The sequence below is a fragment of the Streptopelia decaocto genome (genome assembly GCF_964273445.1).
Source record: "Streptopelia decaocto genome assembly, chromosome: 6".
Classification (NCBI taxonomy): domain Eukaryota; kingdom Metazoa; phylum Chordata; class Aves; order Columbiformes; family Columbidae; genus Streptopelia; species Streptopelia decaocto.
Window position 1 is genome coordinate 43,696,865 of NC_138660.1, and position 15,720 is coordinate 43,712,584.

Genomic DNA, 15,720 nt, shown 5'->3' on the forward strand with positions numbered 1-15,720 from the left:
GTATAGGCTATGTGATAGGAATGGTACAAAGAATGTAATGTCTGTACTACAGAGGCTTTTAGAAGTGTGAAATGACAAAGAAAAACTCAGTATGGCAGTCAGCTGTAGTTTTCACTTTAATTTTAGTTTTACTCCTTTTAAAGAGGAAAGATGTATGTGTTAGTGACTTCCACTGGGCTTTTGCTTATGCTGGACATCAGTGCTGGGCATCATATCACTCGTCCTGCATGTCCAACAGTCAGAGATTACAAAGATTCAGCCTGTGGGATCTAAAGTAAGTCTTGATTTGTAGTGTAAGCTTCTTTCTATTGTCTTACCTTCTAGCCACAAGAATGCAATAAATAAGCATAAATGTAGAAGAGTGACCTACAAGTTGTATCTGGTGAATTCTTAAACCGTTAGTGCACACATTTAAAATATTTTTTAACATTTTCTACTTTTAATAAAATAGAGAATCATTTATGTGGTTCTCTACAGCAAGTACTTTCAGTGGGAAGCTGATGAACATTCCTTATCTCTGCTTATCTCTAAAGGTTGCTAGGGAAGTATTTTTGCTTTTCCTCTTGTTTTGCTGCTGCTGTTTTAAGTGTTCTTCCAGCTAAGAGAGACCTGGCAGAGAAGGTATGTTCTCGAGGCTGTCAGGCCTGGGCCAACAGGCCTTCTCTGGAAATGTTAATGACAGTTCTTTATCTTTAGCTCTTGCATGTCCAACAAGTTGTATTGCTGAGAGAGGGACAGCTTTCTGAGTCAGCTTGGCGAGGGATGAGGTCAGTGTCACAGGCGTGCTCTAATGATGATGATTTCTGCAGCACATGTTGACTGGCAGCTATCAGGAAGGGAAGCAAACAGTGATGGTCTTGCAAACTGCATTTTAAAGGGCAGAAATCAAGCACTCGCAGATACGTGAGATAGTTGTCTTATATGGAATGAGGTATAGTAAATTATATCCAAATGTTCTGCAAATAACAAGAGCAAAATAACTGTTAAGATGGAGTTTGCAGAGGCCATTTTTATTTTTTTTATATATATATATTTTTAAGAGCCATAATGTAACCTAGAAACTATGTGTTCAGCAGGAGATTCAAGAGAGACAGCATCTTGACTTAGGCCAGTTAGACTGAAAGCAAGACAAGTGTCTTGGCTGGTTTCCTTCATAGCATTTCCTTACACATTTTTTTCTTGTATTTTAATCTTGGCATGAAAAGAGTTTGGGGATGTTTGTCCAGGAGCCTAGACAGATGATAGCTTGTTAGCTGCAATCCGGGCGAAACTAAATGCACGTTGGTTGTGTGATGGGTAAGAACATTGATAGCAAAGCACCGCAGGTAGAAACTGACATCTGCCCCAGGGACTAGGAATGATCAGTTTCACCTGTGATCAATTTCACTTCCATTCAACACCCTCGCACATCTCCAAATAGTAAAGCGCGACTGTTGTTATCTGAACAGAACTACCACTCGGTTCTGTCAGATCTTAGCCCACCCACCGCTGGGTGTTTACGGCGGCCCCTCGGTCACTGACCGGCGGCTCTGGCCGGGCCGGGCGGTGGCTGGCGGGGCCGCGGCCTGCGGGGCGCAGCGCTCGGCACCCCCTAGCGGGACGGCGGCGGCGCATTGTCTCCCGGCGGGGTGGGGCTTCGCGCCGCCGTCCCTGGGCCGGCCCGGGTCCCGCGCAGCGGCCGCGGAGGCTCCGCAGAAGGGACGGGCAGTTCGGCGGCTCCGCGCTCCGCGGGCGGGGGTGGTGGGACAGCGGAGCGGAGGCGGGCCCGGTAGTGCCCCGTGTGCGCTGTTTCCTTGCCGACGGGGGAGGGGTCGGAGCCGCTCCCCTCCCCGGGGGCTGCCGCCGGGCCAGCCAGGCGGTGCGAGGCGGCTGAGGGCAGCCGTCGCAGCCTGGCCGGAGCGGGCGGGTCCAGGCTCCGCCCCACGTCCGCCCGCCCTGCCGCCGGCGCCCTCCCAGCCCGGGCACCCGGAGCGCCGCAGCCGGGTGAGTAGCTGTGTCCGGAGGGGCTCTTCCCTCGCCCCGGCCCCGCGGAGGAGCGGCCCAGCGGCTCCGAGCGCAGCGCAGGCCCCGCGGCCTGGACGCGCTTTGTTCCCCGGGCGGCGGCGTTGGAGCTGTGGGGCGCCCCGTTCTGTCGGGCGGCGGCCAGTTCCCGCTCTTCCCGGGGGGCGGCGGTGGCCCGGTCTTGCAGCAAGGTAGCTCTCCCTGGCCGCTGCCGCTTCCCCGCAGCAGGCGGGAGGGGTAACGGGGTACCTGGCGGCTGCCGGTGGAGCTCACCCTCCACCCCTGCCCGTTTCCCTGCCCCTTCGTGGGTCGCGCCGGCCGGGGGCACGGGCAGGTCGGTACAACCCAGGGGAAGCCGCGCAACAGGTCCGGGTATTGTTCGTGCGGCCGCGGTGGCGGAGGGGCTCCTTTGTGCGGGCGACGCGCGGGAGGGCGGCGGCCCCTCCCGCCGGGCCCCGCCGCGGCTGTCACGGCAGCTCGGACGGAGGGGGCTCCACGCACGGGAGAGCTCCCCGCAGGGGCCGGGGCTCGCCCATCCGCTCCCCTCGGCTTCTCCCGGGGATTTTCCCGGTGCGTCGCCGCTGGTCAGCGCGGCCGCGGGCTGGCGGGGACGAGTCACGGCCGTGTCACTGCCTGGGCGTCGGGCGCTCCTGGGTTTCTGTAAACGCTGCCTGGTCGGGAAGCTGATTCACTGCTGAAGCAGTGGTTGCTCAGAGCCATGGTTGCCATTTCTTTAGTTTTTGACAGTTCCATTGTCTAGCAATTTTGTCTTTTCCCCAATAACTGACCTTTTCCCCCTTAGCAGAGCTTTTCAGACAGGCAGTTGTAGGAAGGAGATCTTAAGCACCCTTGTTTTTAGAGAATTTGAACAAGGGTATGGAGGCAAGTAGTGCAGAATGGTTGTTTGTTGAGTTTTTTGTTTGTTTGTTTTTAATGAGCAAAATTGGTAAGACATGGATGGGTATTAGTAGATGTTTTTGTCAGTTCTTTCATCCTTCTTCATCCCAAAGGGCATACTAGTCCTCTGCGTTTTTAGTGTTGCAGTGTCTGCATTGTCCCAACAGTTGGATGTTGACTTTGTTCATGCATTAAAATTCATCGTGATGAGGAAGTACTGTTTTGTGTTTTTTTTTTTTTTTTTTTTTTTTTTTTTTCTCTTTCCTGGTTGTGTGACATTGTCTGCTGAGATTCAGTGTATAGTAAATAATGAATACTGTTGTTACAGGAACAATGATGGTGATGAACTTCCACACTAGTAAGGGTTCTGAGTTTTCTGAATGTGAGCTTTTATAGTCCTGGTCCCATTGTCTGCATCAAGCAGAAACTTGAGGAAAGGGGGAAGGTGGACCACAGAATAGAACTGACACTTGATCAGAGAGGCCTACTGCTTGCTGCTAAGGTGCTGATCATGCTTTACTGTCAGGGAAGAACAAAACAGAGCACCCCACCAAAACTAGGGGTATTTATAAGTTTTTTTTTAGTGTTGGATTTTAGGATTTTGCACGAGTCATTACATCATAGATTGTTGCTTGAAGAATCCTGTAAAATCATCTCAGACAACTGTTTTTCCTAAAGTATGCTGATAGGTGATATCTTATTTGGAGTTTTGATGATCTGTAACATCAGTTTTTCTAGAAAAAGAATTTAAGAGAAAATATATATATTTTTAAATTTCTTACAAGAAAAAGTGCCATGATGTCTTCTGGGATTGTAGGCTATAATTCTAAATCGGCTATGGAATCCCATTTCTCAGTAAGACTTACGCGAGCAGGGGAAATAGACATAAGTTTGTTATTTTCCAGTGGGAGAATAAAGGACTCCGGTAAATTTCAGCTCAGTTTCGTTTGGCTGCTGCTTTGGAGAGGTATCAGGGAGGGAGCCTGTGATACTTCTGGAAGAGACAAGATACATTGATGGTGAACTTTAATGCAATGCTGCATGACTGTTGAGAGTCCTTAGGAATAGAGGGCAATGAGGAACAACTTTATTCTGCAGTGACTGTGAGTGGTTGGGCAAATACAGAATGCCTTCAATAGGCAGCTTCTGTTAAAGGAGGCAGAGCCTACCTTGGGGTTTGGTGGGGATAAGAAATGATGTTGCAGGATTTCCACCAAGGCTGTGCTCAAACTATCTTGAGCACTTGATATTGAAATTCTGGTTCCTGATCTATAGGTGTGGACTCTTGCCTTCTCTCCATCTTTTTGAAGCCACTAGTTTATTTGCCTGGCTAGGAAACTTCTGGTAACATAAGGTGTGCTGTTTGTTTATTTATTTAAATTCCAACCTTGTTGTAAGAGAGACTGCTGTGATGCCTGCTGCATCTGAGTAGCTGTAAAACCTATGAAATGTGTTTAGCGTCCTGGCTTTGCCTGTAGCACAATGTACGTTGAGTTCTTGGGTTTTGTTGGTGGGTGGTATTTGATCAGTTACAAGGTTTCAGGCAAGTCTTAAAGCATTTGCTGAGGTTTTACATTTGGTGCTTCTCTTAATTCTGCATCTTCTAATACAGATAGGGACTATTTACTTTTTTTTTTTTTCAATCCAAGTTATAATTTGCCTTTTTAAATTTTATAGTAATGATTAACTTAGTTTGTAGGAATACCTTCTTCCTCTTTTCTCACAAAAAAACCCCTCCACTAATGCTGTTCTGTTTTCGATTTTGCCTAAAACCCTGTGTGGATTACCTCTGACTGAACACATACTACAAGGATTCTGGTTCTTGTTACTTTCCCGCTGCTTCCGGTGCTGCCTCAGGAGCATTGCCTGCTAATTATAAACAATGTTGATGTCTACCATATGTTTTGGTAGAAAATACGGGATTCCTGCTGTCCCGCTCAACTTGAATGCCTAGCTTACAAGTATTTGTGAACATATAATGGAAACATTGACTCCCCTATGATGTAGCTTTGTAATAAACCCTTGTTTTCAGCCTCCAAGGAAATAACGTTTTAGATTGAGTATTGACATCTAAAAATATGGTAAAATACTTTTTTCATTTAAATTTGCAGAATCCGGGATCTGGAACTCAAACTTGTATCCCTAACAGACAGTGTTGCATTCCAGTACCAATGGTAAGTAAGATCAGTCTCTTTCTAAAATAAGATCTTTAAAATTTCCATGAGTTATATCTGGTTCTTATGAAGCTTTGATATTGGTGAATACACTGCATAGAACAATGTCTTTGCAGTTGGTTTTGCACAAAGTTATTTAGGCTGTAACTCATGCCTTCTTTAGCTTACTTCATTTTCATCTTTTGACTTTTAAAAATCTTTAAAAGGTGCTATAGCATAACCAAAGCTTCTGATACTCAAGTTATGTTACGTAGTTTGGCTTAGATACTGTAAAATAATGCAGTTTGTGTTACAGTGTCTTATGTAGTGTTAGTGTCTCACACAGAGTAGTGTTTGCAGATGTATTAGATGGTGTTTAAGCACAACACTGGAGATACCTGAACTCTGATTTGAAGAGGGAGCTGTGGTTGTGGGTGAGAATGAGGAAAGAAGCATTGAGGTAGATTGTTGCTGCTCTGATGGGGCTGATAAGCTTCTGCATAGAAGAGAAATGAGAGACTTGAGCACCTTGAGTGAGCAAATAGAAAAATGCACTGGCAAAGCTTTTTACTCTTTAGTCTAAATGAGAGTAGGATATTTCTGAAGTGAGGAAATCCTTCGAGCAGACTCTAAACTTGACAAGGAAGCAAGTGAAAATCAATCTGGAGTGTTGTTTTCCTGTTTCTAGGTGAGAAGATGAGCTGCTACATTTTGGACAAGCTGAAGTTTGGAATGCTGGGACATAAAGAATCCATTAAGAAGGAAATTACAATAGTTAAGAGGAGATGAAGGTATGACTTAGGGCTTCACAGAATCAATGATTCAAGGGAGATAGATATAGTAAGCAGTAAGAGTAAAAGGTGTTGGAAGAATATGGTAAATTGATTTGATGTTAACTTGATGTTTTGGTCACTAAATGATACATATGGCTGAACTTGAGAAAATAAATGGCTCTTGATGGAAAGGGTCAGGATGAACACATAATAGGTAGATGAAAGGTGCCATGGCTTATCTACTTTGCACTGTTGGTAAAAGTGATGGTTTCATTCTAATCAGTATACCCTCAATGTGGGTTGTTGTTTTTTTCTCTGCTAGCACAGTGTGTGCTAATTCTTTCATGTTAGATTCTAATTTGGCACTAGAAAAGAGAATCAGTGGAAAATGTATGAGTGTTACATCTATGCAAGATGATCCAGGTAGCAGTTTAGAAAGCCTGACTTGATGTTCTCTGTAGCATCTGACCATTTATTTATGAAAGTGGAATGTGACATATTTTATTTTGAGGGGTGGGACAGAGGGAGATGTGCTGTGGTTACTGCAGGTGGTTGCTGTGGCCAATTTAATTTCTGTTTTGCAGCTGAAATGAATATTTTGCAGAATTTTTAACATGAGACATCTTTGCAAGTTAAGGAGAGATTTATTTCTCTTGCACTAGAGCAGCTTAGATAATTATTTTTATTTTGCATAGTAATGAAATTGTGTAATTCTGAAATATTTTGAAACTTAAAAATATGAATGAACAAGGTATTTATGAACCAGATCTGGCTTATTTCAATCTCTTCTGCTTTCATGTTTGGTTAAGATGAGCAAAGTTCTCAAATTACTTATTTATTCCTTATGAAGGGATTTTCATCCTTGTTGTGTCTACCTTGTGTGTTGTGCAGTGAGGGGTGGGGAAGCCGCTACCATAAATTTTATTTAAAAAATACAGAGAAAATTGCTCAGGATGTTTCAAGGTCATACAAAATCTTACTCTTAAGCTGGGAACTTTTTGGTCAAGTATCAACCCCAAATTTTTAGGGATTTTTAAACAATCTTTTTATTATCCTCTCATGATTTTGTTTCTTGTTTTGTGTCAGTTTTCTCCACCAAAAAGGATGACTGCTTTTACATCTGCTACACACCCTTTTCCTTTCAAACAACCCCTTGCCCTTTCGTACCCCCCACCACTCTAGATGGCTTTTGGTTTAGAATAGTATTTCTTTTTTCTTCCGTTCAGCTGTAGTGTCACTATACTGAGCTGAGAAGCGATTCCTGAGCGCCTGCCCCACATGCACTTGTAACCAATGCCAAGTATATGTGTTGTTATGAAGTTTTGAATTGTTTTCTTATATGAATGTTAAAAAAGGAACAAGAAGTTCTAATCTTGCACTCCAGAGGAAAGTTGTTTTTCATTTGCTCCAGGCTGCCAACAGTTGTACTCATCGGTGCAGCTGTTTTTTTTTGACTTCGTCTTTTGACTCGGCTGCTTATGGCCTGAATTGTCCAGTCTCATTCATCCCACTCTTTTAGATACTTCTATGAAGTACTGAAGGCATAAGAACTCTCTGATCTTTCATCATAAACTGGTTTTGGACAGTTCCTCAAAGAACCAGTGAGAAGGCACCCTCTTCTCCCAGTTCATTCTTGCAAGCTGTTATGACTTGTTTGGGTTTTTGTTTGTGTGTTTTTCAGTAGAGGGAGCTAATTTTATTTTACTATTCATTGATTATTTTTCTTCCCCCAAACCCGTGACTCAAAAACTGCATCTGTGGGAAAATTTACAGTCTGTGTGATTTCTCTTATTTCCACGTGATCTGAAAGTACAATTTTAAGAGCTCAACCAGAGGTGTGGTTTTTGTTTTGTTGGTTGTTGTTTGTTTGTGGGGTTTTGTTGTTTGTTTTGTTTTGTTTTTTATGAGTCTTAGGGCAGTGTGATGAGGAAGAGAACATCTGTGCTATGCTTTGGACATAACATTTCAATTGACCTTTTGCTATGTAGAAAGTGGTGAAAGAAGCAACCTCCCAAATTTTGTCATTTTGCCTATTCTGTGGTCACTTGATGCTGTTAAACGAGTTGTGCTATACCAGATAACTGCAACTTCTGCTGCTGTGGTGGTATTGCAAGGGTGGATATATGTTAGATCAGAGTCTTCTGTTTCCTGTGGTAATGTCCAAGGGCAAGCTATAGGGTTCTGCAGGAAGATAAACATGGGGACTCTCTCAAATGTGGCAGGAAAAGAAATGTGGAGAAGTATCCAAAACCTGTGACTTCTCTATTCTAGGCTAAAGAAGGCTGGAAACTGCTGTAATGTAACATACACCGTATGTGTTCAGCTTGGCCTGAAGCTGTGAAGGGTAGAAAACTCTAGCAAGCTATAATTTTGTATGTCATGTGTTGAAGTATCATTGCAAACTTCTGCATGTGTTCCTTGGGGCTGGAGCAGGACTGCTGCCTGTGGGCGTGGCCATTGGATCCAGACCCCAGAGAAGTGTTGGTCTTTGGGAGAGCGCTAATTGCTGCACAGTAGCCTCTGCTTGCCCCTCTTGTTTGAAAAGACTGAGGTGTCGGTATTGTGTTTCACAGCTGTACATGCAGATGTTGTTGTGCATCCTTAGTTACATTGTTTCTGTACTCAGTGCTCTTCCTTCTTTTCTTTCGCTCTGATACTTCCTCTAAGTCTGAGGAAAAGCTCTACGATTTGGTGGAATGAACAGTTGACTGAGATCAGAGTTAAAACTTAGGAGCACAGTATGTTTTCCTTCTCGGATGGTACAACCTCTCTTATTCACTTGTTCTCCATTTGCTGGTTCGCTATTCATTATATTGCTCCTCATTTCTTTTTTCAACTCATCTTTTATTTTACTTTTCACAGAATGTTGTGGGGGGGAAAGAGTGGGAATCAAGTATGGAAGATGGGTTAAATAGAGTAAGTAGTTAACAGATAGCTCTTCTAAATTCTATTATTAGCTATAGTTAGAAGAGAAAGTGTTCAAGGTAAGCCTTGAACCTCCAGGTGAAAATGGGGCAGAAGAAATGGAGTTTTTCCAAGGCTAAATTTGGTATGCTGTGACAATGTGCTTTTGGATCATGGCCTAGCAAATTGTTAACCCTAGGTTTGATCAAAACCAGGGCAGGTTTTTAATCTGCCCATTCATCTGCTGTCACAAGTTACTGAGAGTACTGACTGTGTATGTGTAATGGAACTGACATTGTTGCATTTTTCTTTAAACAAGTTTATATACTGATGAAATCTACTGAATCTGTGGTGTTTATTTCCTTAATCTTGTAGTGTGAATTAGTAGGTTATGGAAGATCAGGAATATTTTCTTTGTGTACACCTTGAAAATCAGGCATAATAAAACTTCAGTATGTCATTTTTAATGGATAGTTTTTACATATAGTAAAAAAATAAAATTTTTAAAAAATTGTTGAAAAGAAGAAAACTTGACTTGATCATCCTTGAACATCTTGAGTTACCTTTTCTCCTGAACTCTTGAAGGGCTCTAACATCAAAAATTTATTAGTACTGTTCATAATATGTTAAAGAGTAAAAACCAAGCACTGCATTTGAGCTTTATTGTTACTTTGAAAGTGTCCAGCTGAGTAACCCAGTTCCATGTGCTCTTTAATTGAAGACGGCATTAACTAGTGAATGCTTACAGCCCATTTGTACTTTTTGGGCAGGTTTGATGAGCTCTCAAATTACGCTGGGGTATCAGCCCTGCAGACACCTTTGTTTGTGTTCTTTCTCTCTGTGCCACTTAGCTGTGGGAGACATCACTTTCTTTAATGCAGCTTTAAAGGAAGGTGAAATAATAATCTACACAGGTAGCTGTGGTATTCAGCTTTCTCTGTCTTTTGCACATGGATTTTATTTCTGCGTGGGACAGATGAACATGCTTGGTGGATTGGAGTCAGCATCTGAAAAGAGTTGCATGCTGGCTTCGGGGAACAAAGCTGTTAATTTTGAAGGTCTGCAATTCAGTAGTTGATTTTAGAAGGAAAAAAATAGTTTAATCCTATATGGTTGAGGCTGCTTTTTCAGTAGTACTTCAGAAAGTCTATTGTTATCTTTGCTATTGTTTGTGCCTGGACTTGCAAGCTGCTACAGTTTTGAATGTAGCTTCCCATCTGCTGCTTGGTTATTTATAGGCAGATCCATGGAGTTCCTTCTAACCTCTCAAGTAATCACAAACATTAATGAATTAAACATCACAATACTCTTGTAAAAAGGGAATTAGATGCAGGGACTGTATGAAGACTAAAAGGGATAAATGACTTGCTGAAAGCCATATGTATATTTTATATCAGAACAAGGAATAGAAACCAGATTTTTTTTTTCCTGACTTACAGACCAGCTATGCACTCTTGCTTGATACATGATGAGGGAATTAAGAAAGTGCTTGTTCTTTGAAACTTGCAATAGATGCTCATGAACAGACTAACCCATATAAAGACCTTGCAGGAGGTACTGAGAGTATTAAATGTTTCAGGTCTAACAAATCTGAGTAAACATATTTATATTCTCATTGAGCCTGAGTTCATTTTGGTTGTTAATGCTGTTAAGCAGTCATTTCCACTGAGTTGCTTAAAAAGAAAACACTTGCTACTTGCAGGGCAGCTTCTCTTTGACATCTTCAGGGCATCTTAATTCCACTCATATAGTCAATGTGAGCTTGTCAACTTCTGCTTCTGCCCTCTGTCTTTAATGGACTTTTAAAATGATTTTAAACAGTGTCTGGACATTGGTTCTTATTTACATTTTTTTTTCTGAGATGAGAGTGAAGATGTGTAGCAGAAAATGCACATAATATTCTTCATCAGAAATTATGCACTTTTATGTTCAATTACATGTAGTTCTTATTTTATGTGAGTTTTGTGTCTTTTTTTTTGGGGGGGGCGGCTGGAAGAGTTTTTTGTTTCACTGGAACACCTTTGAAATGTTTGGGTTTTAAATACAATATTATGTGGATTTAGTCTTGCCCTTTTCCTGTGGAGATCTTCTAAAGAATGAATATGTTGTTGGAAATTAACATTGCTGTATTGATTTAAAAACCTGAAAGCTCAGGTCATTTTAAACAAGTTTCGCGAGGTTCTTCTCTTTCATTTAACATGTTTCCTGTATACAAGTTTTACAGTTTGGCACATGGTATTTTAATTGGTGAAGTAAATTGCTGGTGGCCATACAGCACTCTAGGTTGTTTCTGAAATTCAGCAAACAGATTTAACCTCTGACTTGTTTCCTGTCTGTAAAATTTGAGCATATAAAATTTATGTCTTTTGTTTTGGAAGTGATCAAATTCAGCTTCTTGAAGTATTTTACTTTCCTCAAGTGAAATCTCTTCTTGGCCGTGCTCTTGTTTGTTTGTTTTCTCTCCTGTGGCTTTCTTCTATAATGAATCCAAATGCACTTTTTTTTATTGATGAATAGACACTGGATCTATTTCTTTCCACTAAACAGTGGTACAACATCGAGCAACCCATTATTCTGTCCTCATTCTAGATTGAGAACCTGATGGCCCATTTAAGAGCCTGTCATTTTGTCTTGCTTTGAACAAGTTTAAAAGACCTTATAATTTATTTGTAGGTTCAAATATACTTGTATCTGCTTTTTAGCAGTGTACCTTTTAAAAACACCTTTGATAGCTCCCAATGGAAAGGAGATGCCAGCTTTCTTGGAACTGGTTCACTTTCCAATACTGAAAAAAAGATCTTTAGTTTAATTCATCTGGAGATTCTCCAGACTGTTAAAGATAGAGAAGGATGTTAAACCTTATTTTTAAACCTGAAGGTTTTTTTCTGGTATGTTCTAATAACCTACTCTGGTGAGTTTTCTTCTCGATGAAGCACATCAAAGTTCTCCCAGAAGAGAGGTAATTGAAAACTTCAGGAGTGTCTGGAACAAAGGTGTTTGAAATGATCAGCACTTGTTCTGACTCCCCTCCCTCCATCCTGAATGAACAGAATGCTTCCTTTGGTTCAGGAAATACTGAACAAAAGAACTATTTTGATCCATGGACAGTGCCACTGCTGTGGCAGAAAGCCAGGCCGTGCTTTCATATTAAATAAATCAGTCTTTTCACAACAGCAAAGAAACATGCTCCCTAGAGTCAATAAGTTGATGCAAACTTTTGTTCATATATGAAAGTATGAAGATAATGAAGTGTGTGTGTAGGTTGGGGCTTTCTTCCTTGGTTATAACAAAGAGCCATTTGTAACAATTTTGAAAGGTAACTTGGGGAGGGGAGGGGAAAAAATAATGACTAGTTACATTAAGAAAAAAAAAGAATGCTGCTGAAGTTAAATAGCTGACACAGGGTGGTTTGAGCATAGTGTTTGAGAGACAAAAATGACTGCCTGAGTCGTTCTTGAGTTCTGTGTTTTATGGAACAAATAACGTACAATTATTTTGTCTGAAGCATACAGGAAGCTTTAATAGGGTGCTTATTTGAGTAATTGTTTAAAGTGCAAGCTGTCTTGGGACTCAGTTTCCTGAAAGAACTGAAGTTTGTTTGTTTCCTTCTGTAATATGGGAAATGTGTATTTTATATAGTTGACAGAAATGACACTTCAAGATGGACATTTTGGATAAGGGATAGGAATGAACATAGAAGCATTGTCCACTGGAAAAGGGAGGGAGAGTAAAAAGTTGCTGATGTTATTTCTGTTTCATAACAGAAATAATAATTCTGCTTTTTTTGTTTGTTCTTAATGAAGCTCATTGTTTTAACAAGAAAGGAAATAATTGTTCTGTTTTACCTCAGGCTATCTATTTGGAGTTCTCTTTTTTTTGTGGTGGTGGGGTGTTTTATTTCTGTTTGTTTGTTTTTGCTAGATCATTTATAGTTTTGGTTCAGCTAACTCCCCCTCCACCCCATTTGTGTGCATGAATGCTGAAATACCTAGACAGAGAACTCCAGGTTGCAGTCTGAAGTCCTGTGCCTGGAATTTAAGAAAAAAAATCTGTTTTTTTATTTTGACTGGATACTGGTGCATATCTTGAATTGTGTATTTCTGCATTATTAGTTTTTTTAATTATTTTATAGATTGATTTGTGCAAGGATGGGCTTAAAAAGACAGGCAGATGGCAGTTGCTGTTGTACTTTGTGTAGGCTGGAGGAGGAGGTTGCAGTTCAAGCATCCTGTTGATTGTCAATGAAACACAGAAGCTTAATCACAGTGAATTGCAGTTCATAATGCACTAAAAATGGGATGAGGGTAAGAAGGGATTTGGAGACAAAAGGAGCAGAAGCATTTCCAGCTATGGGTTAGACATATTTAACTCTGGCTGTTGGATGTTTTACTTTAATTGAAGACCTACTAATGGCAGCGTCCCGGCATAAATGCAGCGTATCGTATGTAAATAATTATTATATTCTTAGTAATATGAGACAGACTATTCAAAAGTGTGATTTTTGTTTACAGCTATTTTATGCCTGAATGACTCAGGAAATAGATGATCTACCTGTAAATTAATTGCAGTTTAATGGGGTTGGGAAATAGGATTATATTTAAATAAATTATCTTGGGGGCCTTGGCTGAGATTCTGCTTTGATTTTCTTTTTTTTTCTTTTTTTTTTCTTTTTTTTCTTTTTTTTTTTCTTTTACAATGTGATAAGGAGTAAAAATCTTTAAAGATTTACATGGAGAAATGCATATGATGATGTTCTTTCTTTGTTTTTTTACAATACTTTGCATGTTGGTTACAGTGTTCTGTGCTTCCTTTGGAAGTATTTTGGCCAGTGCTCATTCTGGTGAACCATTGTAATTCATTTCCTATGCTTGATAACTTTAACTTCGTGTGTTTCAGAGCTGTGAAAATTATCTGAAGTAGAATGGAAGCTTCAGTAATATTACCCATTCTGAAGAAAAAGTTGGCTTTTCTTTCAGGTACGATTTCTGTTTTCCCCAGTTGGTTCTTCCCTGCATAATTTGGATTTTTATGTTGGTTACTTGTATTTGCTGGATGTATTTAACAGAAGTATTTTGTTGGTTAGCACTTTGTCATATTTCAAAAGGGTCTCTGAAACTTTTAATCTAGTAGCCAAGCTATTGCTGTTGGCATTTAGCTTGTTTTTGCTGTAGCCTGTAACTCAACCCACAAAGTTGATGTCATGAAGTTTCAGTCCATATATAAAAGAATTAAGATTTAGCAGACATCCAAGAATAATGCTTTCTGTTTGTTTTTTTTTTATGTGGTTTTCTAAAAAGAAAGTGACTATTTTAAAGATTTTCTTTAGAAAATTTTTCTTTCCTTTTCACCTGTCTTTTCTCCAACATAGAAATGAAAGGAAGCAGAACTAGCCATGCGTTGTAACGTTTTGATTATTGCCAGCTAGTTAATTCAGGCAAGGCTGGAATTATTGTTATTTATTAAAACTTCTTGAAACTTGGGTTGAAGGTAATTTTCCCTCCTCTGGAATAAGTATTTAAGTATTCTGGAATACTTAAAATGAAGAATGACATTGTCTTGCTGGTATCACTGCTGTCCTGGATAGCTGGGTTAGCTCTTGGTGTTTGTCTGCTCTCGGGTAGGTAGGTGACTTGCAGAACACTTCTCAACTCCACAAATTGACAAGTATTGCCCTAAATAAATATTCTTCTGGTTTAGTTTATTTTAGTTAGTCTAGTTTAGCCTGCTCCAGTCACTTGGGAAGTGAAACCTGTTCCTTTTGTTAATAGAATTTGTTTTGGTTTGAATTTGGCCACTGTCCCCAGCAACTGCAGATCAAACCATTCCTTAAAAACAAACAAAACCCTCAAACTCACATTAAAGCCTGGGACAGTGGGCAATTTGTTCCATAGCAGTAGCAGATTCATAGTGTGTTGGTTGTTCAGCATTATACCAGAAAGGGAAGTTCTCATTAACTAGAGTGCATTTGCAATTTGCTATTAAGGCTTCCTGATCCATTTCAAAATACAGATGTCCTTAGTGGAAAGTAATTCACTGAGTGGCAGTTTAAATGCCAGGAACCTTTTTGAACCTACATATTTCTAAGTAGGTTTGACTGTTTTGGAATTGGTGCAGTATTAATGCATGCTTTCATTTAATGAATGGAAAAGATTCATGCAATAGTTATTTTAAGCATTCTTCAGTGTAAGCAGAGGAACCTGACAGACAAATCAGTTCATCATATCTCTTTAAAGCAATTTTATTCCTTATAGTTTCATAAATAAAAATAATGGTTAAAAGCAAACAATCAGAAAAATCATGTTTTAGGAAAGCATTCTCAAGTGTCTATATATTGAAGTATCTTGTTGGTTTTGAGTTAAATTGGTACAAATAATATTGACCCTGCCTTCTTTTTTTCGGGAAGCAAAACAGAGTGGTTTCTGATAGAGCATCATGTCCCTCAGGTTTGGAATCCATGGCTGTGTAGCTTCCATGTTGGTAGGGCGTTACAAATAGCAGGGGGGGGAGAAAAAAGGAAAACTACTGACTCGGAAAAAAAAACTGAACAACCAGTTTGGTGCAAAATGAATTAAAAAATTTCTTTTTTTCTTTTTGTGATGCTCTTAGTTGCTCTTCTTAACTTAAACATATTTCCAGTTTATAAACTATACCAGTTTTTCTCGGTTACAACACACATCAAGTTAATTTCCCTTGATTTTGTTTTTCAGGTTTAATTCTTAGCCTAAAGACTCAGTCTGAGTGTTGTGCTTTTTTTGTAAGACAGGGAGTTGTAATTCTAAGAATATAGAATATATTCTATAGAATATATTCTGTATTATAGAGGTGGTGTTTGCCAAGCCTAAAATCACCATGTGATTTGGTTTATCTCCCTAAACATAATATTTGGAAGGTGGTAGTAAATATTTATGCAACCTTTAATTTTTAGAAAGTAGTTACAAGTAATACAACCAAGATCAAAGAACAACTTCCTATACTGTTTAATTAAATAATTA

General features: G+C 40.1%; 1 protein-coding gene across 4 annotated transcripts in view; it reads left to right on the forward strand.

The window, feature by feature from the left end:
* Positions 1-1,656: 1,656 nt before the first annotated feature.
* The window catches only part of SESTD1 (SEC14 and spectrin domain containing 1), a 58,220-nt gene continuing 44,156 nt past the window's right edge, over positions 1,657-15,720 (forward strand). The window contains exons 1-5 of one of the 4 annotated variants that reach the window (XM_082055817.1): positions 1,657-1,983; positions 5,010-5,072; positions 5,740-5,842; positions 8,096-8,168; positions 13,625-13,704. In XM_082055817.1, coding sequence (XP_081911943.1) covers positions 13,650-13,704 — 55 coding nt within the window. In that variant the 5' untranslated portion in view covers positions 1,657-1,983; positions 5,010-5,072; positions 5,740-5,842; positions 8,096-8,168; positions 13,625-13,649. Of the gene's footprint in view, positions 1,984-2,047; positions 2,193-5,009; positions 5,073-5,739; positions 5,843-8,095; positions 8,169-13,624; positions 13,705-15,720 lie in introns of those variants that run through there. The other 3 variants (XM_082055815.1, XM_082055816.1, XM_082055818.1) reach the window with 3 other exon arrangements.